This window comes from Leucopleurus acutus (assembly GCF_964270905.1).
Source record: "Leucopleurus acutus genome assembly, chromosome: 11".
NCBI classification, from domain to species: Eukaryota; Metazoa; Chordata; class Mammalia; order Artiodactyla; family Delphinidae; genus Leucopleurus; species Leucopleurus acutus.
The window spans coordinates 62,046,068-62,073,038 of NC_139152.1; the positions used below are offsets into that span (position 1 = coordinate 62,046,068).

The 26,971-nt window shown below is 41.5% G+C and overlaps 1 protein-coding gene across 1 annotated transcript; it reads right to left on the bottom strand.

The window, feature by feature from the left end:
• Nucleotides 1-22,738: 22,738 nt before the first annotated feature.
• BBS10 (Bardet-Biedl syndrome 10) lies at nt 22,739-25,500 on the bottom strand. The gene is made up of 2 exons (XM_082850307.1): nt 25,297-25,500; nt 22,739-24,871 (listed from the first exon to the last, which is right to left on the bottom strand). Exons 1-2 carry the CDS (start codon nt 25,479-25,481, stop codon nt 22,891-22,893), a joined length of 2,166 nt encoding a protein of 721 aa, XP_082706433.1. The 5' UTR covers nt 25,482-25,500; the 3' UTR covers nt 22,739-22,890.
• Nucleotides 25,501-26,971: the final 1,471 nt, after the last annotated feature.

The window sequence follows — 26,971 nt, forward strand, 5'->3', positions numbered from 1 at the left end:
ATCTGTCCTTATCATTTATATTTTGCTAGAAGAACAAGTTGGTTACACACCATGAGCTTTAAAGTCAAAATCCCCAGAATTTGAACCCTGACTTCCCACTGACTTGCTCCATGACCTTGGGCAAATACTTAACCTCAATAAGCCCCAGTTTTCTCATTTAGGAAATGAAGAACATCTACTTCAAAATTTAAACGGAGTGTGCATATGAAGAGCACATCATGGTATCTGGAATATGTTCAATAATTATAATTTTTTGTGATGGAGATGATGGTGATATTATGAAGGTACCAAAACCTACTCATATGTTTTAAACGCCCCCCACCCCATTACAATTTTTAAAATAGAATTTTAGGATTAGAAGGGAAATCACAGGTCACCTCAGCCAGTGGTCAAGCCTCTCCAAAGAGATCGCAACGATCCCAGAAGGAGGGGAGTGGGGTGGGGATTCATGGGTGTAACAGAGAGAACCTCTGCCCTGCAGAGGAGGGTAAGTGAACTAGGGATAAGGGAATCCTCATTTTAGAGAGTTGGGTCCAGGCTCGCTCTCTGTCTCTGTGTGTGTGTGTGTGTGTGTGTGTGCTTCCATGTGCATCTGTGTGTCTGGATCTAAGTATGTTCATGGGATGTGATGAGTAAACAGTATGTGACATCAAGAAATTATCAACATTGACACTGATTACAGATGCTGGTGAATTAGCAATGTAGAAAGGGGAAATAAAATTTGGCTCAGCTGGGAAAAAGTAATGCTAATTACAGTCATTTACATGAGCCCCTTACCATTTACGCGAATTATCATGCAGCACAATCATAATTATGTGCATCATTAAATATGTGCCCAGTTAACTTTCATGTAAGTTGTCTTGATTAGAATCATCATCTCTGCTCTACTTAGACATCTGTTCGGAGATACACTGTTTAAAGTCCTGCTACTTCAGGGGCTATCCAGAGCGACCTGACTCCCTGGAGCTCCAGAACCGCCTGCCAGGTCCTATTGATAGTTACTCTCATTGGAGAAAACAGTTCTCTCAATCAGGTCCCAGTGCAGGAGGAGGCACAAGATCTTTTCCCCTCTTCTTCCCCACCAGCAGGTCTTCAGAGGGCCCAGGGAGCTCACCTCTCACAGCTGAGGGGACCCACACAACTGATGGGGAGACACACACACACACACACACACACACACACACACACACACACACACACGGCAAGAGACGACAGATACAGAGAGAAACAAAGACATGCAGACCAAGACAAGAAGACAGTCAGAGAGAGGCAGATATAAAAATTGGGGCAGAGGTACAAACACAGTCTGTTCAGTGAGGAGAGTGGATTCAGAGACCTTCACAGGCCAGGCTGTTTTTCTCTGATACTTCATGAGAAAAAATTAGTTCCCACAAGCAGACCCAGACAATTGTGGGATCTTTCATTGCCCTGGATGGTGAAGATGCAGGAAGAGGGGGATGAAAAGAAAAGGGGAGGCAGAGAGAAGAGAGGGAGATAAAGTAACAGAGAGATGGGGAAGGACAGACATAGAGGAGTGGGAGAAGGGGAAGAGGGATGTAAGGGGTTGTAAGTCTGTTGGACAGTTGGTCAGTACCCATCTGGTCAAAGGCTGTGGAGACAGAGAAACACAGGGGACACACTCATGTCCTCTTTTTGTTGTGATAAAATTCTCAAGTCCTTAATGAGCTGTGCAGATATAATCATTAACTGGGCATCTACCATGTAACTGGAACCTGGCTAAGAGCTTTTACCTGCATTGACACATTCAGTCCTCAAAATGACACCATCGTGATGCCATATTATGGAAAAGGAAGCTGAGGCATGTAACTTGCCCAGAGTCACCCAGGTAGTGAGTGAGACTCAAATCCTGCCATCTGGCTCTAGATCCTTTGTCCTCAACCACAACATAACACCAGCAAAGCCAGTTACATAATAAATCATAGTTAAGGGATCCCTGACTTAAAAGCATTCTTGTTTAATTAAAATTTATTTTAAATTCGCTTAATATGCAAGTCAATCAACATTGCCAGAATAAAATGTTTTAATTTCCATGAAGACTTCAACATTTTCTCAGTTCAGCAAGAGAAGCAAGGGCAGAATTCTAGTGTTGTGGTTGACAGAGAAATAGAAGCCTCCAGGGATTTAGTGACTTCGTGATTTCCATACAGTGGGACGGGGCAGATTCCAGTGTCCCACCTCCGTACATTTGGATTCTGTTGCTTTATTGAAAGACCTTGAAGGGACTGGAATTTGGTCCCTCAGTGACTCCAATTTCCCCTGTGGAAACTTATGCAAAATATCTCCAACAGCTTCCAGCTTTCTAATCTGTTAATAAGTAATGATAATTTTTAAAAGAAATCATTTGGTTATCATCCTTGGAGATTAACTGGATAATTAATTTTAGCGAAGTGCTTATGAAATATAAAGTGCTTCGAAGTCTTAAGGATTTATGCTCCCATGTTCTCATTAGGCCTGTAGGGCAGAATGTCTCTGCAAAATGAGAAGCTGATTATGAATGCCCCTCATCAGGGCTGATTCTCACCAAATTGCACCAACCCCCATCAGAGAACTCATCAGGTAGGTAGATGATTGTCAGGGTCATTTTTACTTCTCAGACTGAAACTCTGAGCACTGAAGTGCAAATCAAAGGGAACCGGCAAGAAACGGAACTAGGCTTCTTGGTTACTCAGTTGCAGGGCATCCATGTGCCACATTGATTTTTCAGTAGGGGAATCTTTGGGGGCCAGTGGTGGTGCGAAGGGCTTCTTATGTCCATAGAACACTTGCCAACCCAAGGACAGAGGGGATATTGGTACGACTTGAGCCCATGCTTCCTTTCGTGGCTGTTGACTTCTGCAACTTGACAAAATTAACATTTAAAAAGGGCAAGAAGGTGACAGCGCCTGTTACTGATTAAAAGCATGAACTTCGGAGTCATACAGCCTGGCTTTGAACCTGGAATAACTATTCACTAGCTGCATGTTCATGGCTTAGCCATTACTTCTATGCAAATAACTCCTAAATCCAACTTGTATTATTATGTAAAAATGACTAAGCTAGAACATTTAGAGAACATGGTAACTGTAGGGACTGAGCCAGAAAGATACGTCTACATTCTAATCCCCGGAACCTGTGAGTATTATCTTATCATGGCAAACACTGTAATTAAGTTAAGGATTTTGCAAGGAGGCATTTATCCTGGGTTATCCAGGTGGGTTCCACATCCATTGACAAGCGCCCTCGCTGAGCGAGGCAGACGGATATCTGGCAGATAGAAGAGGAGGAGGCAGCAATGTGAGCCTGGAGGCAGAGACTGGAGTAATATGGCCACAAACCAGGGAACCCCTGGAGCCACCAGCAGCTGGAAGAGGCAAAGGACAGATTCTCCCCTAGAGTTTTCAGAGGGAGCACAGCCCTGCCAATACCTGGATTTCAGACTTCTTTCTGATCTCCAAAGCTGTGAGAGGACACATTTCTGTTGTTCTAAGCCACCCAGTTTATGGTAATTTGTTACAGCAGCTACAGGAAACTAATTCAGTGGTTAACCGGGATGAGGGGAGCAAGTAATAGGGTAAAGCCTGAGATAGCTGTCAGGTTTTGCTTTGGGTGACTGTGGTAGACGATGGCATCCTTCACCTAGACTGGAAACAGAAAAGCAGGTCTTAAGGAAGTTGGTGAATTCAGTTTTGGACATTCAGACTGCTAGAACAATCTTCAGTGGGGTCTCTTCCACTCCTACACGTTTTGCAGAGTATGCTAAGAATGCAAGGCCCTGACTGCTCTTTACCTGAGTCATTTTTCAGGCTTGTTTTTGCCCTGAGTAACCTCGAGGGACTCTTTCCAGGACAAGGAGCAGGCTTGCTCACCGCTTGCAATAAAACAGCAGGTTCCTCAAGCTCAGTGTCCCCTTCTTGTAGCGCAATCCGCTGTGTGAGCAAGCCTCCATCTGGCCCTCCGTTTCACCCTGTGGGACTTGGGGTGCCAAAGGCAACTGACGTCAACATACTGATGCTTATGCTGCTTGCTGTGCCGTGAGGAATAAGAACTTCTGTAGCTGAACCAAGAGCCTTACTTCTTTTGCCTGCATCCATGAAACAGTAATAGGCTAATTTACTGGCTTGAAAGTAGGGTAAAACCAGCCTCAACTGGAGCCCGAGTTGAGGGTCTGTGAGTCTTCCTGGAAACATCAATTGGGGGTCTGCATCTCACCAAAGACACTTGCGCTACAGATAACAGATTTGGAAATCATTAGCTGAGAAGTCTTGGTCAAAGCTATAAATTTGAATCATGCCACCCAGGAAAATTTTATGAGGTAGGAGGTGAAGGGATGAGAACAGAAGGAAAGGAAAGAAACCTGAAGAACACTGACATTTATGGGACAAGGAGAAGGAAAATTTAAAAAGTAGACAAAAATGATGCAAATATCTTCCTACTTACTCAGCCTCTGTATCTTAGTAATTGTTTACTTATCTTTGACTCCTTCCTCTGCATTCTTCTGCATCTACTCCATTGTCAATTTCAGTTAGTTTTTTTTTTGGCCATGCTATGTGGCATGTGGGATCTTAGTTCCCCGACCAGGGATCAAACCCGTGCCCCCTGCAGTGGAAGCACAGAGTCTTAACCACTGGACGGCCAGGGAAGTCCCAATTCCAGTTAATCTTTGAATCGCACTTTGTCCCACACCCATCCATTTTTTTCCCATTCCTAGCTGACGTTCTAGTTTAGACTCCACATCTACTGCACACATTCTTTACAATAACCTCCTAATTGGTCTCTGCTTTCTGTTATACCCACGACAATCCATCCTACACAGTACTGCTAGATTAATTTTCTTAAAATATCACTTGGATTGACTCACTCTCACTGGTTAGAAACCGTCCATAGTTCCCCAGGATGTCTGAGATTCTTGTTTTCTCAACCCATTGTTCTGGGATTCTCATCACAGGAACAGGAATTGGTGTCAGAAGGAATAAAATTTAATTGTAGAGAGAAGAAGCAAAAGGATAGAGGGAGTGAGAAAAATGAAAAGGACACAGATGAGGAGGAATCATCTTTGTGGGGTATTGGATGTCTTGTTCAGGGGTAAGCAAGGTATGACCTGTGGGCCAAATCCAGCCTGCCACCTGTTATTATAATAAAATTTTATTAGAACACAGCCACATCCAACATTTACGCATTATCTACGGCTGCTTTTGTGTGACAACTGCAGAGTTGAGTAGTTGTGACAAAGACCATCTGGCCTTTTATAGAAAAAGTTTGCCAACCCCTAGTCTAGTTACAGCTGCAATATGTGGGGGGTTTTAGACCTCAAGGAATGTAGAAAGGGATATTTTAAGAAGTAATGCTAAGGATTACCAATTGGATGAATCTCTGTGGACAGTCTTTGAGAGATTCCAGTAAAAATTTGAATGACTTTTAACACTGGATTTTTTCTTTGAATGTCTTCTCAGAGACTGAGCCACAAGACAATCCCAATTAAATTCCCTTTGTGTACTGATTCCTCGGAATCTTTGTTTACACTGTTAATCTCTCTCCTGAAATTTCTCCCCACATTTCCAGGTCTACTTTATTCCTTTAAATTCCTTCCTTCAAATTCCAACTCAAGTTCTGTCTCCTTTGATAAGCTTTCTCTGTCCTTCACTGAACACAGTAAATTTACCTCACATGCCAATAGCTGCCTCTGATTAATGCTCCCCCCAATTCAATCCTTACAGTATACACCTGTGTATTTTTGGCTAATCTTTTCATGGTTGGGCTATCTCCATATTAAATCAATAGCTTATTGAAGTCAAGGGCTGTGTCTCATATATCATTCTATCCCTCACAACTTCTGGAAAAGGGAGTTGAATAAAGTTGTTTGATAAATTTGCTTATAAATAGTGAAATCATGAGAAATACCAGAAAACAGATTTTCCAACTTCCAAGTCCTACAGAAATGCTGTGCCCAAATATTTTCACACATTAATGTCTGGGTCATTTAAAAAGTTTTAACTGGATTTATTATGTAAAATCCCAGACCTTGTAACGAGAACGTGAGGGTGACTGGGCTATGAGCGTCACCTCACTGATTCCTAGGCTTGATCTGGTGTTCCTTTGCTTCTTAACCCCTACCTAAGCATCGCCTCCTGAAGCCACCTGCTCAACGAGGGGGGTTTTCTCAGACAGGAGGATGATTCCATGGTCACATGTGTAGCAGCCTTCTATTACAACAATCTATGATCATGGTGAGTGTGGTCTAATGTTCTAATTTTCTGTGTTAGGGCACACATCTCCTATAGTTGTTCCATATATTTTTTTAATTTAAAAACCTTTCTTATTGGACTTCCCTGGTGGCGCAGTGGTTGAGAGTCCACCTGCCGATGCAGGGGACACAGGTTCGTGCCACAGTCTGGGAAGGTCCCATGTGCCGTGGAGCGGCTAGGCCCATGAGCCATGGCCGCTGAGCCTGCGTGTCCGGAGCCTGTGCTCCGCAATGGGAGAGGCCACAACAGTGAGCGGTGCACGTACCACAAAAACAAAAAACAAACAAACGGAAAAAAAAACCCTTTCTTATTGAAGTAAAACATAATGTATAAAAATGCACATATCATAAATGTACAGCTCAGGGACTGTCACACTGAACACCCCGTGTAACCAGCTCCCAGATCAAGAAATAGAACATTATCCAACCCAAAAAGACAGTCTCTTCAGCAAGTGGTGTTGGGAAAGTTGGACAGCTGCATGTGAATAAATGAAGTTAGAACATACCCTCTCAGCATGCACAAAAATAAACTCTAAATGGCTTAAAGACTTAAACATAAGGCAGGACACCATAAATCTCCTAGAAGAGAAGAGGCAAAACATTCTCTGATATAAATTGTACCAAAGTTTTCTTAGGTCAGTCTCCCAAGGCAATAGAAATAAAAATGAAAATAAACAGATGGGACCTAATCAAACTTACAAGTTTTGCACAGCAAAGGAAATCATAAACAAAACAAAAAGACAACCTACAGAATGGGAGAAAATATTTGCAAACAATGCGACTGACAAGGGCTTAATTTCCCAAATATATAAACAGCTCATACAACTCAACAAAAAAAAAATAAACAACCCAATCAAGAAATGGGCAGAAGACCTAAAACAGACATTTCTCCAAAGAAGGCATACAGATGGCCAACAGGCACATGAAAAAATGCTCAGCATCACTAATTATTAGAGAAATGCAAATGAAAACTACAATGAGGTACCACTTCACACCAGTCACAATGGCTATCATTTAAAGGTCTACAAATAAATGCTGGAGAGGGTGTGGAGAAAAGCGAACCCCCTACACTGTTGGTGGGAATGTAAGTTGGTGCAGCCATGGTGGAAAACAGTATGGAGGTTCCTCAGAAAATTACAAATAGAGTTGCCATATGATCCAGCAATCCCACACCTCAGCATATATCTGGACAAAACTATAATTCAGAAAGATACATGCACCGTTATGTTCATAGCAGCACTATGTACAATAGCCAAAACATGGAACACAACCTAAATGTCCATCAAGAGATGAATGGATACAAAAGATGTGGTACATATATACAATGGAATACTACTCAGCCATAGAAAAGAATGAAATAATTCTACTTGCAGAAACATGGATGCAACTAGAGATTATCATACTGAGTGAAGTCAGACAGAAAGAGAAAGACAAATGCCATATGATATCACTTATATGTGGAATCTAAAATATGACACAAATGAACCTATCTACGAAACAGAAACAGACTCACAGACACAGAGAACAGACTGGTGGTTGTCAAGGGTGGGGAGGTTAGGGGAGGGATGGGGTGGGCGGTTGGGGTCAGCAGATGTGAGCTGTTATATATGGAATGGATAAACAAGGTTACACTGCTGAGCACAGAGAACTATATTCAGTATCCTATGATAAACCATAATGGAAAAGAATATTAAAAAGAGAATGTGTGTGTGTGTGTGTGTGTGCGTGTGTGTATGTATAACTGAATCACTTTGCTGTATAGCAGAAATTAACACAACATTGTAATCAACTATACTTCAAAAAAAGAAAGAAGGAAAAAAAAGAACATCATCCTTCCCAAGAAATCTACAGCATGCTCTCTTTCAGTTGTTCCCCCAACTCCTCTGCAAGGGGACTGCTGTACTGACTTGTAACAGCCTTGACTGGTTTTGTACTTTATATAAATGGAATCATACTGGATGCACTTTGGTAGCTGGCTTCTTTTGTCTGTGATTCATCCACAGTGTTGTGTGCATGTGGTAGGCTGTTCCTTCCCATTGCTTTGCAATGAATAAATCAATTGGGGTATATTTATACAATGGAATTCTACCCATTTCACTTTCATTAACAGTATTTTACACTGGAAATCTCAAGAGCTCAGCTGTTGAAAGTGAAGTCCAGTGCTGCAATGAACACAGTGTTATTGTGTGTGTCAAGACTCTTGAATCTTAAAATTCACAAAAGCTTAATGGCCTCAGTGTCTTGGATAAGGATAATATTATAGGCACTAGATCAGCTTCTGAGCCAGGAAAACTTGCTTTGCTTCATATCTGTTATTAGCTTTGTGATAAAATAACAGTCTCTTAAATTCCATTGTTAAGCATCATTGCTGATCTTAGAACTGTATTCATATGGCAACATTTTTTCAAAATAAAAACAGAGCAAACAAAAACGTCAGCATTTACATTAAAGTAACTTGATTTATTACCTCTAAAATTTTTCTTCCCTTCATGCTTTACACAGCTGTGAAAACATGTTACTTTTAATGCCAAAAAGTGTACTACATTTAGTTTACTTTGATATGTGTTCAGTCCCCCTCCACCAAAACACACACACCCCTCACTCTCACTGACTGCGGGGTTTTAGCTACAGCACCACTAGGTAGGTTAAACTTCATTGTGGCAGTCTTCTGTTGATACTGCAGGAATTAATACTGTTTGGAAGGAATCCAAAACCCATATTACAGGAAAATTCACAATGTTATGGTACCCCTTCATAACAGTGCTTGCATAAAAAGTACATTTTTAAAAACTCAGGGATACTGAGGTATAACTTACATATAGTAAAATTTACCCTCCTTAGTCTACAGCTGTATAAGTTCCAACCAGCACCACAATCAAGATACAGAGCAGCCCATCATCCCCCAAAGTTCCTTCATGCCCCTTTGTACTCAACTCCTACACCTAGCTCTACTCCCTGGCACTCACTGATCTCATAAAAGTATATAAAATGCTTATTTTCCCCTCTTTTGTCAGACACAGATAAGCAGAGTAGGGGCTGGCTCCCTGTCACCTCCCCCGTCTTGGCACACAGCCCTTCCCCTGCCCCAGCCACACACCTCATCCAGTGCCTTGTCCTCTCCATGCTTCCACCCACTAAGCTTACCCCATCGTTCCTTTTATCTAGAACCTCTTCTCTTTCTTCTGCACCTAGTCAACTCCTACTCATCCTTGAGATCTCAGCTTCAACATCATTTCTTCAGAGAAGTCCTTCCTATCTAGTTTCAATCCCTCTGCATTGCATTGTGCACATGTGAAGCAGTGATTTTACATTTATTTACGTATTATTTGGTTAATGTCCATCTTCCCATTAAACTGTGAGTCCATGAGGGCAGGGACTGGGTTTTGCTCATGACCATAGGCTGAGCATACAGCACATTAGTAAATACTCAATAAAGACTAAGTAAATGAGTACACACTTTGAAGCCAGCACTGTTCTAGATGCTCACTTTTGATTCTTTCAAAGGTACAATAAGATCAATATTATTATTTCTGTTTTACTGATGTGATGACTTTAAATCAAAAATTCTTTGACTTTCCTCCTTCCAAAGGGTGGAGCCTAATTCCCCTCCCACTAAACATAAGCTGACTCAGTGACTCACTTCTAATGAATAGAATACAGCAGAAGTGACAGTGTCATAAAAGGCATTGCACTTTCTCCGTGCTCTCTCTGGAGTCACTCCCTCTGGGGGAAGCCAGCTGCCATGTCATTCAGACACATCAGCAGCCCTATGGAGAGGCCCACACAGTGAGGAACTGAGGCCTCCTGCCAACAGCCACGTCAGTGAGTGAAGTGGACCCTTCAGCCCCAGTCAGTGAGTCTTCAGGTGACTGCAGCCCTGGCCAACATCTTCACTACAACCTTATGAAAGACCCTGAGCCACAGCCACCCAGCTAACCCACTCCCAGATTCCTGATCCACAGAAACTATATGAGAGAATAAACGTTTGCTGTTTCAAGTTACTAAGTTTGAGGATAATATTGTTGTCACACAACAATAGATAAATGAAAGAACCAAAGAGGGAAGTAAAGTACAGCAAGTTTAAGTAATTTGTTCAAGGTGATGTAACTAGTAAGTGGCAGATCCAGGATCCAAACACAGGTGGTGGGGCTCTAAAGCCCCTGATCTCTGTACCACACCATGCTGCCTCCTAAAGATGCTTAGTGTGGCAAATGCAAAATCATTTGACTGTGCTATTATAAAATCTTTGCAGATTGGTTCATGTTACAGTTTCGGGAGGTTGCTTTCTGGATTTCCAAAGAAGCTGCTGACTGAAAGAATTTCTGAGAGAATGCTGGGCAAAAAGGCAATACTAATGAAGAAGTGTACTGTACTATTTAAAGAATTTCTGTGAAGACATTTTGTTGGAAGAGTAGATTGAAGCAAGTTTGTTATAAAGTAACTTTTTAGAGATAAAAAACTTTTTTCTTTAGCTCATTATTATAGTATTATAAAAGAGTTTTCAGAGTGTGAAGGGATTATACTAGATTGCTCAATTTTAAAATATATTCAGTATATTTTTGTGTTCAATATTATGTATTATACATCTTTATGTGTATATTCAAATATTTATATTTAATATTTATGAAGGAATTACTGAAACGCATTATTTCTCTGAGATTTCTTAGTTACTATTCCAAAGGCCAAAATCTTGGAGTAGGCAAAGATTTCTTCAACAGGACACAAAATGCACCAATCTTAAAAACACAACCTTAATTAGCTATTGTAAGCTATTTACATACCTGGTGCCCAGAAGTCTTCCAGTCTATGCTGATAAGACCTAATATCTTCATCCCATCACCCTGGAATGACTCAATTCCCTTTCTCTTTCTGTTCCTTCCATTTTCCTAATCAAATTAATAAAACAGTCCTTTCATCTAGTCACTCCACTAAGCATTATCATTAGGTCCCTCCTCAGGAATATTAGACTCCTTGAGCTAATTTAAGTAGGGGAGTCTCCTGGCACCCAAAAGCAGGAATATTGCTGGGCCTTGGCAAGCTCTAACTGGAGAGCTGTCTCTCCATCTCTTGTCTATGATTCCAACTTCATGTCTGTGGAGTAGGTTTAATGGAAGAATCTCTATACAGTGGCAAAGAACATGGAACACTTTGGTTCTCCAAATAACTTTGCTTTTTTAGAGTCTCAGTTTACCCCGGAAGTAGAAAAAATCTAATAATGTCAAGTAACAGCACTTGGGTCTCTCTGGATAAATTAACCCACTCCAGTGACTGCTTTTAGAGCTGATTACTAAAATCTCAGTCTCCTGTTCAGTTCACATACCTTCTTTCCAAGGACAGTTTAGCTGTTTGTGATGTGGGGCCATTGGCCTTTCCATTTCTCTTTGTGGGCCTGCTTCTTTGTTCATGGGATGAGTGGATCCTGGGGAGAGAGTTCAGCCATGTGAGCATGCAAGCACTGGCACACTGGTGGTAACGATAAGGATACCAGGCAGTTTCAACTGGTCTTTGTTGCTACTTTACCTGACACTGGCAATAAAACCTGGCAATGTCTGTGGTAGGGAACAAGTTTTAGGAGACCCAATAAATAACTCCCCTCCCATTGGGAGGCATACATGGGAGTCAGGCTGAAGGAGACAGAAACACCACAGTAACTCCCTATGATGCCTATACTGGACCCTAGGGCCTACAGTGCTAAATGGAACAGGCAGGTGAACGCCCCACCTTTGAATCAGACAGATGGACCCAGGCATGGTTCCTAACAGTGCTGACTCCTGTTCCGGGCCTGTGGGGAGATGTTGACCCTGCTTCCTTTCTCTTAACCAAGAGAAAGAAAGGGAGTGCTGAGCCAGGCACATGCAGTTCCTCCACCCAAACTCACCAATCAGGTAAGTTCCTTTGCCTCCCTGGAGGGGTAGTGAGTGAGACAAGAAGCCAAGAGAAATCTCAACCAAGGTCAAAAACAATCCAAATGTACAGATATGAATAGGAATATATTTTTATTTGATTTTATAAGCAGCATAATGAAAAATATGGAAGGATACCTGGTAGGTGATCCATAGGATTACCTGGTTTGGGGGGAAGCATCTGGGGGACAATGTGAAAGATGTGGGGAAGAGAGTAGGGAGATAAGTAAAACAGGAAAGGAAAACTAACCACTAAATATAGTACGTATGCAGATGGTCAACAAGCACGTGAAAAGATGCTCAACATGGCTAATTACTAGAGAAATGAAAATCAAAACTACTGCCTCACATTGGTCAGAATGGCCATCAATAAAAAATCTACAAATAAGAAATGCTAGAGAGGGTGTGGAGATCTTATAAATAAGATCTGCACTGTTGGTGGGAATGTAAGTTGGTACAGCCGCTATGGAAAACAGTATGGAGGGGCCTCAGAAAACTAAAAATAGAGCTGCCATATGATCCAGCTATCCCACACCTCAGCACATATCCGGACAAAACTATAATTCAAAAAGGTATACACCCCTGTGTTCATAGCAGCACAATTCACAATAGCCAAGACATGGAAACAACCCAAATGTCCATCGACAGATGAATGCATAAAGAAGATGTGGTACATGTATACAGTGGAATACCACTCGGCCATAAAAAAGAATGAAATAATTCTACTTGCAGAAACATGGAATGCAACTAGAGATTATCATACTGAGTGCAGTCAGTCAGAAAGAGAAAGACAAACACCATATGATATCACTTATATGTGGAATCTAAAATATGACACAAATGAACCTATCTACGAAGTAGAAACAGACTCACAGACATAAAGACCAGACCCGTGGTTGCCAAGGGGGAGGCAGGTGGGGGAGGGACAGAGTGGGAGTTCAGGGTTAGCAGACTATTATATATAGAATGGATAAACAACAAGGTCGTACTGTATAGCACAGGGAACTATATTCAATATCCTGTGATAAACCATAATGGAAAAGAATATAAAAAAGGAATGTATATATATGTATAACTGAATCACTTGGCTGTACAGCAGAAATTAACATAACATTGTAAATCAAGTGTACTCCAGTAAAAAAATAGTATGTACGGTGTGATCACATTAATATACATTATTGCATTAAGGAGTGATATTCAAAATACTTCAACCTCTGTGGCATGGTTAACACTTCACCAATTAAAGTGGACACCATAGAACTGGGGCAAGATCCCACCAAACTCCCCTGCTGAAGCAGATATTAACCTGAATCCAAGGGCGCCTAGGATAGGGATGAGGAGACCAGGGTGGTAGGATGGGATTCGGGGGAGAGGGTAGTAGACTTGGGAGGCTGAAGACAGTAGCTATTTACCAAACCAATTCAGAAGAATGTCAGTGTTGACAGCATGTGTAGCTCTATCAGTGCTTTCCAGTTGATAATATACTTACTCGTAAGTTAAGATCAAATTCTTAAAATATAACAGGAAAGTTTTCTTCCTGTGGTATGTTATCTAATTCAGCTGGCAACAGGCACGATTCACATGAAGAAAACCTGTAAACAAACCCTGGGTGCTGAAGGATCCACTTCAAAGGCTCACTCAGGGGACTTCCCTGGTGGTCCAGTGGTTAAGACTCCATGCTCCCAATGCAGGGGGCCTCAGTTTGATCCCTGCAGGGAACTAGATTCTGCATGCACACCGCAACTAAGAGTCTGCATGCCGCAACTAAGGAGTATGCATGCCACAACTAAGAGTTTGCTTGCCACAACTAAGAAGTCTGCATGTCACAACTAAAGATCCTGCGTGCTGAAACGAAGATCCCATGTGCTGCAACTAAGACCCAGAGCAGCCAAAATAAATAAATAAATAAATATTTAGGGAAAAAAAAGGCTCACTCAAATGAGGAAAGTTGATGCTTGGCTGTTGGCTGGAAACTTCACCAAAGCTGTGGATTAGGGCCTTGGCTCTTCTCAGGCTGCTTGAGCTTCCTTACAGCATTGGTGGTTGGGTTCTAAGAGCAAGAGTTTCAAGAGAACCAGGAGGTTGCCTTTTATAATCTAAGAGGTCATACACAGTGTCACTCATTATAGTCTTCTGGGCAGGGCAGTCACAAGGCCTCATCCAGGTTTAAGGAGAGGAGACTTAGATTCTACCATTCCATCAGAGGAGTGTCAAGGTCATACTTAGAGAATATGGCAAGGGAAATATGGGAGAAAATACAATCTGCCACAATGAATTTCTACTATATCTGTGATATCCGTGGTCCATGCTGGCATGAGTCCCAAAGGTTTCTGCTGTTTTTCCATGTAGGGAACAGGTTATCAAGTATAACTGAAGAACTGGAGGAAGGAGGGAAAAGTTTAAAATTTATGGGTGGGACGTCCCTGGTGGTCCAGTTGTTAAGGCTCTGCGCTCCCAATGCAGGGGGCCTGGGTTCGATCCCTGGTCAGGGAACTAGATCCCACTTGCTGCAACTAAGAGGCTGCATGCTGCAAAGAAAAGATTTCCGCATGCTGCAATTAAAAGATCCTGCATACCGCAACTAAAGATCCTGCATGTGTCAACGAAGATCCTGCGTGCCGTAACTAAGACCCAGTGCAGCCAAATAAATAGATATTTTTAAAAAATTTATGGCAACCAAAGGAAGAAATAAAGCTAATATTTATTAAGCTCCTACTTAATAATGTGGCAGGCATTGTGCGAGGTGCTTCCCATCAGATATCTTTACTGATCTTCACCACAGTTATATGAGGTAGGTTCTGTTATTACTACTTCATAGATGAGGACATTGAGGTAGAAGAGGTATTTAGCAACTTGTCCAAAGTTACACAAATAGTAACTGGTAGAGCCAGGATGGCAATACTGGTCTGCCTGACTTCAAATACTATGTTCTTTCTACTACACTGTGCCTCAAAGTTTAGAACAGAAATACAGTCTTCAAACTGTCCCAATTTTGTCTTCACTAGTTAATTTCGTTTCTTCTAATACATATATGAGATCTCCTTTTTCACTTCTCAAAAGGGTTAGAGTAAAATATTGCAAATAAGAGAAATATATAAATGGACTTTATTTTTCCCCCTAAATAACCAACGAAGTCTTCTCAAAGAGCACATTAGATAACTTCCTTATCAAGTTATGCCCAAGTTATCATTTGATAATGATCTTATAGGCATTACCATCTGAGGGATTGTATACGAAACCCTAACTAATTATTAAGACTAATTATATTGCGAGTTAATGTAAATTTTAAGACATACAGTACAAATTAGAAGAGATCAGTATGGGAGTTTATTAAGTACAAAATGATGTGTAAATTGTGACAGAAACACAAGTGAAGCCCAGGAAGTTTTGCACAAATGTACTTTTGAAATATGTATTAAGGCTAAATATACCATGGGGTCCCTTTTTTAAAGAAAATGGACATTTCTCTTGCCGCAGCAGGGATTTCCCTATAGTGGGGGACAGATAATGGAAACCTCCCTGAGTAGTTCAAGAAGCACAGCCAGTTACTAACTAGGTGTGTTTAATCTGGGCACAAGAACCTTGGTTGCTATAATCAGGGAGGTTTTCACCCAGATCTTATTTATAATAAGATCTGGCATTGGTGATTTTACTTGGGGCTAAATATCAATACAAAACATCCAAAGGAGTTGTTGTAAATGACAGAGACTGCAAGAACTATGCATATTTACCATATTGTTAACCTAAGAATAAATGCGATTCAACCATAATACAGCATGTCTACATAAGGCTACCGGGAGGCTTTCGGCACAGACTAGGGAATGAAACTTCCTACTGAGAGCTACTCTTTAAAATGAACAAATGATTGTTTAGAACAGGGACATGCTAAGTCACCTGAAGGAAACAGAATGGCTTCCAGGCTGGTAGAACTCTGCAGTGATTTAGTATTTTAAGAAAAAACTGGGTTCATCAGAGCTTAACAAAAATGGAGTCACTGAGGCAAATGTTGGTTGGATCTATGTGATCACCGCTCAGGAGAAGGGAGCCTTAGTCAGTCTTTCCATTGGTCCATTCCTATTCATTCATTCATTCACTGAGTGCCTGCTTGCCCAGGTACTATCCCACATGCTGGAAATATGGAAGTGAAAAAGTCAAAGTCCTCGTGGAGTTTACATTCTTGTGGGGAAAGCAGTCAATACAAAAAATAAGCACACATACTAATAACACCAGATATGTGCTTCAAAAAGAGCTTAACAAGGTAGGAAGATAGAGAACAAGGGAGGTCATGGGGAAGGAATATGGTATTATTTTAGACTGAAAGGTGAAGAAAGGTTATCTCTAAGGAGGTGACATTAAAGCAGAAGTACCTGAATAAAGTGAGGAAGTGAGCCATATGAAGACCAGAGGGGAAGACTTTTAAGCAGACAGCACAGCAAATGGAAAACTCAGACGCTGGAACGAACTTGTGCGTTCAAGGGACAGAAAGGCGGCCAGTTTGGGTACTCATTCGTGCTGTTTGCCAAATGTCCTGGTTCTCTCTCATTCCAGGCACAAGGTAGAATTGCACTACCTGGTTCATCTGTGGATGGGTAGGACAATGTGACGAATTCTGGACAGTGAGTCATGAGCAGAAATGACACAAGCCAGTTCTGAACACAGCCAATGCAAGACCCTCTAGATCTTTTTTCTCTCTCTCTGGCATGATGACTGGTAACGCTCAAGACAGTGACTGCTCCACCTGCCTTGAATTGGGAGTGAGGAAGAAAACAGTGTGGGATCAGAAGCCTGACCTTTAATAGGCATGAATGTGAGCAAGAAATCAATTTGTACTGTGTCAAGGCTCTTGAGATCTGGAGTTATTTGTTACCTCAGTATGGCATAACTTGTCCTGACTCATAGTGTAACTGGTGGGGAGAAAGCTAGAGGCAGAGTATCAGATGAGATTTTAGGGATAAGCAGGGGAACAGATCATGTACAGCCCTGTAGACTATGATAAATTTGGATTTCATTCTGTGTGAAGGAAAAACCTTTGGAAGACTCTGAGCAGAGGAATGACATGACAGGATTTGCATTTTTAAAAGAATCATTCAATCATGTAGGGGAAGTCCTTGTTCATGGTAAATAGTTACTGAGGTATTTAGGGATACAACTTGCTTTCAAATGGTTCAGTGAAGTGTGTGTGTGTGTGTGTGTGTGCGCGCGCGTACACATGCACGCATGCACAAAGGGTAAAATGGTAATTGGTGAATCTAGATGAAGGATTTGTGGGCGTTTGTTGTGCTTTTTTTCCCCCAACTTTTTTGTGGAGTTAAAACATTTGAAATAAGAAGTTGGGGGAAAATCACTCTAGGATAAAGTACAAGGTGAGACAGAGGCGAAGAAGACCATTAGGAGACTGCTGCAGTTAAGAGATGAAGTGACTTGGGCTGGAAAGGCAACTGTGAGCAATGGGTGGATTTGAAATCCACTTTATTTGTGGGGCCAGCAGGATTTGCTGATTGGCTGTGTGATGTGAAGGAAAGACTGGAGGCAAGATGTCTCTCAGGTTTTTGTTTTGAATGAGTGGGAGACTGGTGATACCATTAACTAAGATGGGACAGCAGGGGAAAGGCCAGGTTTAGGTGATGGGAAATAGAGATCCTGTTTTGGACATGTTAAGGGTAAGCATCCACATGGAGACTGGGTTGGCAGTTGGATAAATGAGTTGGGAGTAGAGAGAAGAGGTTAGCTGGAAATACAAAATTTGGAATCATCAGCATGTAGTGGCACCGTTATAGACCTGGACAGAATCCCACGGGAAGCAAGTGTAGGTGTAGAAGGCCAGGACTGAGCACTGGGGAACTGGAGCATAACTGCCTGGGAGGAGTTAACTTGATTTCTCTTGTTCTGATTCCATGCTTACTGAGCAACCACCTGATTATTACTTCCCACAGGAAGTAATAAAACAGGTCCATACATAAAGGAAAGACGGGTCAGATGGACTTGGAATATTCTAGTTCCTGGAACAGTTCTTATTGTAAATAAATTGATCATGCTCACAAGTTTGGTTTGACTCAGACCCTGAGACAGAGCCATTCTCAACGTGCTGACAAAATCTGATGGTGAGTGTGCATAAGAGGAAGCCAGGCCCAGGACTGAAAATTCCATGAGGAAATGAACGCCACACTGGTTGTCGGGACTTCCCTGGCTCATAGTAGCCTGCTAAGGGAGAACGTTTCCAGAATTGTTGAGAAAACCCCTAGCCAATTATAGTTAAGAGAATATTCCCTTTTGACTGTATCCTTTCTTCCACTGTAAAAGTACTGATCCATCATTGTGTATCTCACATCATTTTTCTTCCATTCTGATCTTGTGTTTCCTTAGGCCAGGATCCTTATTACTATTTGGGGTGCATTCTATGTGTTTGTTCTAAATCTATTTTTTAAAATTTTATCTCATTTGAATAGTAGTATTCAAGTGGTTCAAAAATCAAAATGCCATAAGGTATACACTGAGAAATCACCTTTTCACCTCTTCCCTATGCATGTTCCCCCCTCCCCCACCAGTCACTGACCCTATCTCATTTAGTTTGTGGATCCATCTAGAGTTTAGGTTGTTACCATCTCTTGCTGTTTACAGAACTGCAAAGTATATATATATACTTTTTCCAACTACAGTTGGAGGGGGATATATATATATATCCCCCTCCAACTGTAGTTTTTGTTTTTTCTGCTGTTCTGTGATGATAAGAAAAACATATTCCATTCCTTTTGGGAGGAGATGAGTAATTTCTGATAAAAGTTCAGGCTTGGGACTTCCCTAATGGCACAGTGGTTAAGAATCGCCTGCCAATGCAGGAGACACGGGTTCAAGCCCTGGTCCGGGAAGATCCCACATGCATCCTACGGCAGAGCAACTAAGCCCGTGCGCCACAACTACTGAGCCTGCACTCTAGAGCCCGCGAGCCACAACTACTGAGCCTGCATGTCACAACTACTGAAGCCCGGGCGCCTAGAGCCCGTGCTCCGCAACAAGAGAAGCCACCGCAATGAGAAGTCCATGCTCTGCAATGAAGAGTAGCCCCTGCTCACCGCAACTAGAGAAAGCCCGCACACAGCAACAAAGACCCAATGTAGCCAAAAATAAATAAATAAATAAGTAAATTTATTAAAAAAAAAGAGTTCAGGCTCAAATTGCATTCCTCTTCCTCGTCCCTTTTAATCTAAAACATGCATACCCTAACATTTCCAGTGTAACATGGTTAAACAGCTCCCTGGCTAAAGCAGTTCAGAGATATTCAACTATTCAATGCCTATTGTTTTGGGAATAAAAATGGCTTGTGCTGACCCAGTGAGAAAAAAATGAGTTCATAAAAGTTATTGGGGAAAACGTGTTTGTGGGAGGTGGACTGACATGTAACTTCAGAAAACAATAATAAAAACCTCAGCTGAGAAGTTGTCCTCTTTTCTCTCCCATGGTGCTGCAGATTGTTTTCCAAAGATAGCTGCCTCAATATATATCTCATCCCACATGCTCTTCTTATAATGTGTCACTGACACTTTTCATTGAGTGGTGAGGCCTGTGTTCCCTCTCCTTGAACTTCAGCTGACCTGCACAACTGCCTCACCCAACAGGATACAGGGAAGGTTGTTCAGCGAAATCCAGGCAATTCCCAGAACCATGAAGGTAATAATATAGTGATTCCAATCAAGTAAATTTTGAGGTTATTCATTATGCAGAATAAAAACAGGAACATGGTCTTGACTTTTAATCATTTTTACATTTTCTTTGCTCTTGATTCTTTAATTTTTATTTAGATTTTACTTTAATTTCACCTATTTTTTGTTGCAGGTCACCTCAAATCCTTTGTGTAAGTGGGTTTAAGTATAACGTAATTACATTTGTGAAGTGCTCTTTTATCTAACCCAGTAATAGAAACTCCCTAGTGTTATTCTGTAAATGACAAGGATGACCCATGAAAGCTTTATCACCATTTTTGAGGATTTTTTTAATTAAAAGAAAAACGATTGCTTTGTGCAGATTTGTTCTACATTTTTTGCTTCTTTCCCCCGCAAACAGATCCTTTTCCATGAAAGTTTGATAGAAATAATTAGGAGCTCATCCATGAGGACCAGTTTCTCAACAGGCATTTATTGGCTACTACCGTGTGCCAGATATTAGATGAGGTGCCAAACACAAAAAGACCCACTCCCAGATTACAAAGTGGCTCCTGGGCTAGTGATTATTTACAGTTATAAAATGTCTACCATATGCAAGGCACAGGCAAACATGGAAAAGTCTCTGAATGCCTTCAATGATGAAGTATTTAAAACAACAACAACAAAATAAAGCAAAGCTATCAAGTGACCTGACAGGCAATTTAAAAAAGTGAATGGAAAAAATTATACAACAATTTTACAGTACGTTTATTCTTTTTTTTTTTTTTTTTTTGCGGTACGCGGGCCTCTCACTGCTGTGGCCTCTCCCGTTGCGGAGCACAGGCTCCGGACGCGCAGGCTCAGTGGCCATGGCTCACGGGCCCAGCCGCTCCGCGGCACGTGGGATCCTCCCGGACCAGGGCACGAACCCGTGTCCCCTGCATCGACAGGCGGACCAGGGAAGCCCTACAGTACGTTTATATATCTATGAAATCTGTATAAGAAACAGAGCTAGGGCTTCCCTGGTGGCACGGTGGTTGAGAGTCCGCCTGCCGATGCAGGGGACACGGGTTCGTGCCCTGGTCCGGGAGGATCCCACGTGCCGCGGAGCGGCTGGGCCCGTGAGCCATGGCCACTGAGCCTGCGCGTCCGGAGCCTGTGCTCCGCAACGGGAGAGGCCACAGCAGTGAGAGGCCCGCGTACCGCAAAAAAAAAAAAAAAAAAAAAAAATATATATATATATACAAAGAAACAGAGCTAATACATTCTCTCCATAGTCACAGAAGTGAAATGATGTTATCACATATGGCATAAACCTTACAAAAATGAAATTATATTTAATATAAAAGATCATGAGATCTGCATGATGGAATATTACAGTTCTTAAATACATTATTAGTCATCGCTTTTTCAAGTTTAACTGTAATGAAATTTTAATCAGTTTTCCTAAATTTAATCTTGACCCAAGTGTTGTCACCATCTACTACCCATTAACCTTTGAGGAAAGGTGCATGAAGGTAGGAACCATATCTATTTGTTTACCATGGTATATTCAGCATCTGGCACATAGTAGGCACTCAATAAGAATCTGCTGAATTAGTAAACTGGAAACACATAATTAGATCAGATTAAAGATAACAGTTTTATTCAACAAGCACTCCCGAATACTTGGTATGAACACAGCACTGCCTGGGGTGTTACAGAGAACTACTAAAAGTAGAAGACACTGTCCTTATTCACAGCTAGGTGCACAGTATTATTTGCATTTATAAACCCTTAAGATAAAATATAAACATTAAAAAATTCATATTAGAAATAAATACAGTTGTCTCTCGGGATCCAAGGGGGGTTGGTTCCAGAACATTCCCCCCCTCCCGAGGATACCAAAATCTGTGGGTGCTCAAGTCCCTTATATAAAATGGCACAGTGTTTGCATGTAACCTGTGCACATTGTCTTGTGTACTTTAAATCATCTCTAGATTACTTATAATACCTAATACAATGTAAATGCTATATAAATAGTTGCCAGTGCACCTGGCAAATTAAAGTTTTGCTTTTTGGAACTTTCTGGAATTTTTTTTCCTGAATATATTCAATCCACAGTTGGTTGAATCCACAGATGGAGAACCCAAGGACTGGAGAGCCAACTGTAATTCTCAAATTATTATTATTATTTTTTTAACATTTTTATTGGAATATAACTGCTTTACAGTGTTGTGTTAGTTTCTGCTGTATAACAAAGTGAATCAGCTATACGCATATGTATATTCCCATATCCCCTCCCTCGTGCATTACTACTGAACTCTGGCTATGCACCAAATATAAGAAAACTCAGCAAATACATGAATTAGTTTTGCAAGCTCTTAGAGGACAGGAGAAAATGATAGTATGAATTTCATATCCTTTCTGGAATTAACTTTCAACTAAAGAACTGAAAATAAGTTTACAATGCACAAAGCCACATTTATGGTGACATACTCATTGGTGTATGAATGGGGAAAAAAATCTATCCAGGCTCTAAACAAGGGGCCACAAAAAAGTAAAAACTAATTTTACTCACACTCTGAGAAAAAGAAAATGAGCCTTTTACTCACTGCTATAGAAATTATGAGTAGGGAAAATAAATCATTTTAAATAAAGCAAATAATGTTTTATATTATAAACAATTAAAGTAGGATGGCATTTGAAGACCACATCCATATCCGAGATTAAATTACTCTATTAACTAGATACAGAAAGGCAAGGGAGAAGGGATGAAGAGTGAAAAAAGATACAGTAAAGTAAAAAGGAGCTTATAAGGAAATACCTTCCCCCAAATGCACAGACTAACACACAGCAGAGACACAGGGATACTGAGGGGGAAAAAAGATACACTTACTCAGATCTTGGCTTCACCCATCCAGAAGGATTCCTCCTCAGAACTGTGCCAAAATGTAGTCTCTAATATTTGTGTCTGAATGTGTGCTGGCCTTGTGTACTTCTAAAGACTTTTTAAGTTATGCTGTTTTCCTAACTAGACTGAATTAACTTGAAAATCAGTGGTCACATGCCTGCCTTGCTTTATGGCTTGAGTTGGATTAAAACTTTGGTTAATAAAAAGCTTCCAATTTTATAGTTCCTCTTCTGAATCTTGATCATAAATTTCCTGAGGTTGTCTCTTAATATTGATTACCAAGTCAATGGTTAAAATGTTTCTCAAACACTGAAGAACTGAAGTTAGTAACTGGTATTTACCAGCAACTGATTCCAAACCTGTCTGGTTGCTTATCATGGGTTGATTGGTTTGCAGTGCATGGAGAGCTCTTATATATATTTGTGGAAAGCTGTAATTTCCTTTCTTAGACTTATACAAGATTTTGGGAACGCCTAAAAGTGCATTAGCAATTATCATACTAACCATGGTTTCTTCTGATTGCTGGCACTTTTTGGCATAGCTGAGAAGATAGTAATGCAACAAGATCTCAAAATTACCACCCACTGGCAAAACACAACCAGCTGGTACAGATGAGAAACAGTAACTCTGGGAAGTACACATCTCTAGTGACTTATATCTCACTGGTAATATGCTCCCCTTTCTAGCATTTTTTGTGACTTGTAAATTTTCATAAGAAATTTCTCTTCTAGTATTTTCTGTTGTTGAGTTAGCAGAATTACTCTCAATAAATGGTTCATGGTCATCCATTATCCTGGCTTTGTCTGGAGAGAAACATCTCAGTGTTGCATCTGTCTGGTATGTATCTGTTAGTGTCACTGTTGGTGTTGAACACAATATATTTGTTTCTAATTCTACACTTGGAACTACCAAATTTGAATATGCTTTTAAATATGTTTGAGTTTTTGCCAGTTCATCTTTGTTCTTTACAACTGTGTCCTGATATGGCCTTTGTATTGAGCCATTAACAATTTCTGGTAAGTCATTACTTTCTCTACTATTCTTATAAATAAGAGGACTTGAAGTACAATTTTGGTCACTGGCTTGTGTCACATAATTTAGATCAAGGTCTTTAAATAATTGCCGAAGCATTTTAAATGCCCCATGTAAAGCAACCTCATGTTGTTCAACAAGACCCTGCACTGGACCACAAAGAACTATACAGTGTGGTGTAAACGAACATGTGCTAATCAAGCCAAGATGAACATACCTTTTGGATCTAAGAATAAAGGGCTTACAAAATTTCACCATAGCAGTGTTAGAGAGTTCATACTGAGAAGAAGCCTGTGGTACTACAAAGGGAGCGAGACCAGTGACTCTCTGGATAAGAGAAAGTTCTTCAGATGATAAACACTCCACCACAGATATGCCATTCAGTCCTGCACAATAAATTACTAAGTCTGGTTGTTTCACAGTAGATAGGAGCAATTTTACATTCTGCTTCTGAAAATATTTCATTATTGCTTTTGTCCTTTCTGTAATCCAAAATTGAGATGTCTGAAACTGTGCTTCTGAATTTAGAATAAACTCTGATCCAAAAGTTGAAAAAAGAGGCTGAATGGTTTCTATTACTATCACTATTCTTATGTCACCGTCTGCTGGACAGTACACGGAAAAGTCTCTGGGAAGAACAAGCCCAGCTATGATCCTGGAATCGGAAACAGGAAGGCCAGTGACACCAACTTTCAACTCGACAAAACAGTCATCCACTAACTCAAGTACTTCTTCAAACCCACTTTCACAAGCTGTACACTTGAAAAAGTAGTCACACATCAACTGTGATACAAAGTTGTGATTATTTCTTCCCACTCTTCCACAAAAGTATGCTCCTAAGAGCATCTCTAAAGAGCTCCTACACAATGGTCTCTCTTTGGTGGATGAAGAAAAGATGGACAAAAAGTGTCTACTTAAGTAATGGTCCATAACGTAATCTAATATTTGTGTCTGAAATGTTAGAAGAGCTTGGGAAATAAACTTCCACTGACAACACTTTTTCCAGTGCCTTCCATGGGTTTGAATATTTTCAGAAAAGAAAGAATCCTTTTCCTTGTCTGTGATTGCATGAAGTTCTCTGAGTAAATGGCAAAGAAAGATAATAAATGTTTTAGCACCATCTCCTGTTTTTCTTAGATGACTGGAAACACATGCCACCATCATCCTGTACAAGAAAGAAATAAAGCAACTCAGATTCTCAAAGGGCTGCCTAAATCAAGTTGAAACCATGTTTTTACAGCTACAGGCATAAAACGAGAATACTGTCTCTGTGATATCCTTAGTTTTAGTTTTTTCCTTTTTTAAGTTACTTTGTTCTACTTCAAAATTCTAGGGGTTGGGTCGAGCCGGAAGGAAAGGAGTGAGACAAGCTCTCGGCAGTTGTTAATGATTCGATGTCTGGGAATGTTCCCTCGGGCAGCGGGCAGCGCTCTAACTCTGAGCGTACACTGGTCTCGTCCAAGGTCAGTTCTTCCAGGAGCATAAACTCAGGGACAAGAAGTTCAGGGAGATGGACTGAGGGTTGGAGTGCGGCACCTGAGTACCTGGTTATAGGATGCTCTAACGGTCTGGGGCGTGACACGCAAGTACCTGGCTATGGGATGCTCTAAGTGTAGCGCCTTCAGGAGGCGGCCGCCATCCCGGCTGAGCAGCACCTCGCCAGTGGGCTTGGTACACAGAACTTGCCGCCCTTCGGGCCCCAAGCAGCAGCTCACGACGGTTTCTAGCACTTCCGCCACCTGCAACGCGGCCCTCACAGATCCCGCAGCGGCCATAGCCCTTCAGCTTCCAACAGCTTCGGGTCGCCGCCTGTAGAAGCCCAGCACGACCAGGAGCGGGGCGCAGGCGGAAGCGGAAGAGGCGGGGAGGAGGCCGGAAGCCGGTGCTGCTCGGTTTCTTGGTTGGGCGAGGGTCTACCTTCCCGCCCGCTCAGTGGGAGAGCCCCGCCGTTCTGCCAGTAGGAGCTAGCGGTTCAAAAGCCCGCGAAGATGGGAAAGAGGTCGGGGCTTCTCGGGAGCTGTCCCTGGACAGGAAACCGCAAGCTCCTCTCCCCCTCCTAGGTGAATTCATTCCTCTTTCTTGGAGGCTTCAGCTGCCACCAGATCCCTCCGTCTCCCAGGAACTCGGCGCGAGAGCGGAGGGACTGGGCACCGCGGCTATAGCTCGGTTCGTTCCTGACCTCCCTCAAAAGTTCGCTGTTTTGTAACAAAAACCTCTGCCTTGGACTCGTGCATATCCTGTCCACACTCTGCATCAGCGGTTCTCTTTCGGGTTGTAGGACAGATGAGGAGGCCCTGGCTACAGTCACGAGCTGCAGGCTTCGTGCTTTCTGCTGGGGGCTTTGCCACATTTCCTGGGCTTAGGTATCACTATGAAACTCACCACAGTTTAATTTTTCTTTAGCAGAGGTGATAGATGTGAACACTTAGCCACGTTGGTAATCAATAGGATGCTTTAAAAACACAGTGACCCAAGATTACTGGACACAATCCGACGGCAGAAAAAAACATACTGTTAAGCAGAAACAACATACTGTTTCGTATACTGACACACACATACCCTCTCTCTTAAGGATGAAATGGTTAAGAGCATAGGCTTAATATTTAGACCTGGGTTTGCTGTGCTATGTACTTATCTGTGACATTCTTTTGTCTCCGCTTTTCTCATCTTAAAAAAAAATGGTGATAATAGATAAGTAAAAAAAAAAAAAATCAAGGTTTTAAGGAGGGTGAGAATGTTTACATGGCGGTTTTTTGTTTGTTTTTGCATGGTGCCTCGTAGGTACTAAGCACTCAACAAGTACAACATACTCAACAAATTACTGTGACGTGTCACCACTGTAGGGGCCCACTATCTCCACAAGAAAGGGATATTTTGTAAGGTGCAAAAGAGTTGATTATCATAACACAATACAGGACACCTATTAGAGTGTGGTCAACATTAGTAAGAAAATTATTTACCTTGTAGATGTTTCATTGAGGTTGAACAGTGAGGGCCTGTTTTCCCTACCCCTTATTCCTATGCATAGGACAGAAGAAGCCTGTCAGCCCTCCCCTTCCCCCCAGTAAGGCAGAACCAGCTCACTATTAATCAGAAGGAACTGGATCCTGAGGGGTGCAAATACGGGAGGGGAGGATGATGGAGGAAAAGAGGAAAACTAAAGAGGAATGATTTCTTGGAACATGTGTGATTTTGACTCAGTATGGACTAATAGGTGATTTGCGGGGGGAAAAGCTTTTTCATGAGGGTTTTGTGTATATGCTTG

What these genes read in the sequence shown, in the direction of transcription:
- BBS10 (XM_082850307.1), bottom strand. Translation starts at nt 25,481, where the DNA reads ATGGCCGCTGCGGGATCTGTGAGGGCCGCGTTGCAGGTGGCGGAAGTG. An exon ending in TTAGAGCATCCCATAGCCAG is followed by an intron (nt 24,872 to 25,296) that starts GTACTTGCGTGT and finishes TTTCTTGTACAG; the next exon opens with GATGATGGTGGCATGTGTTT.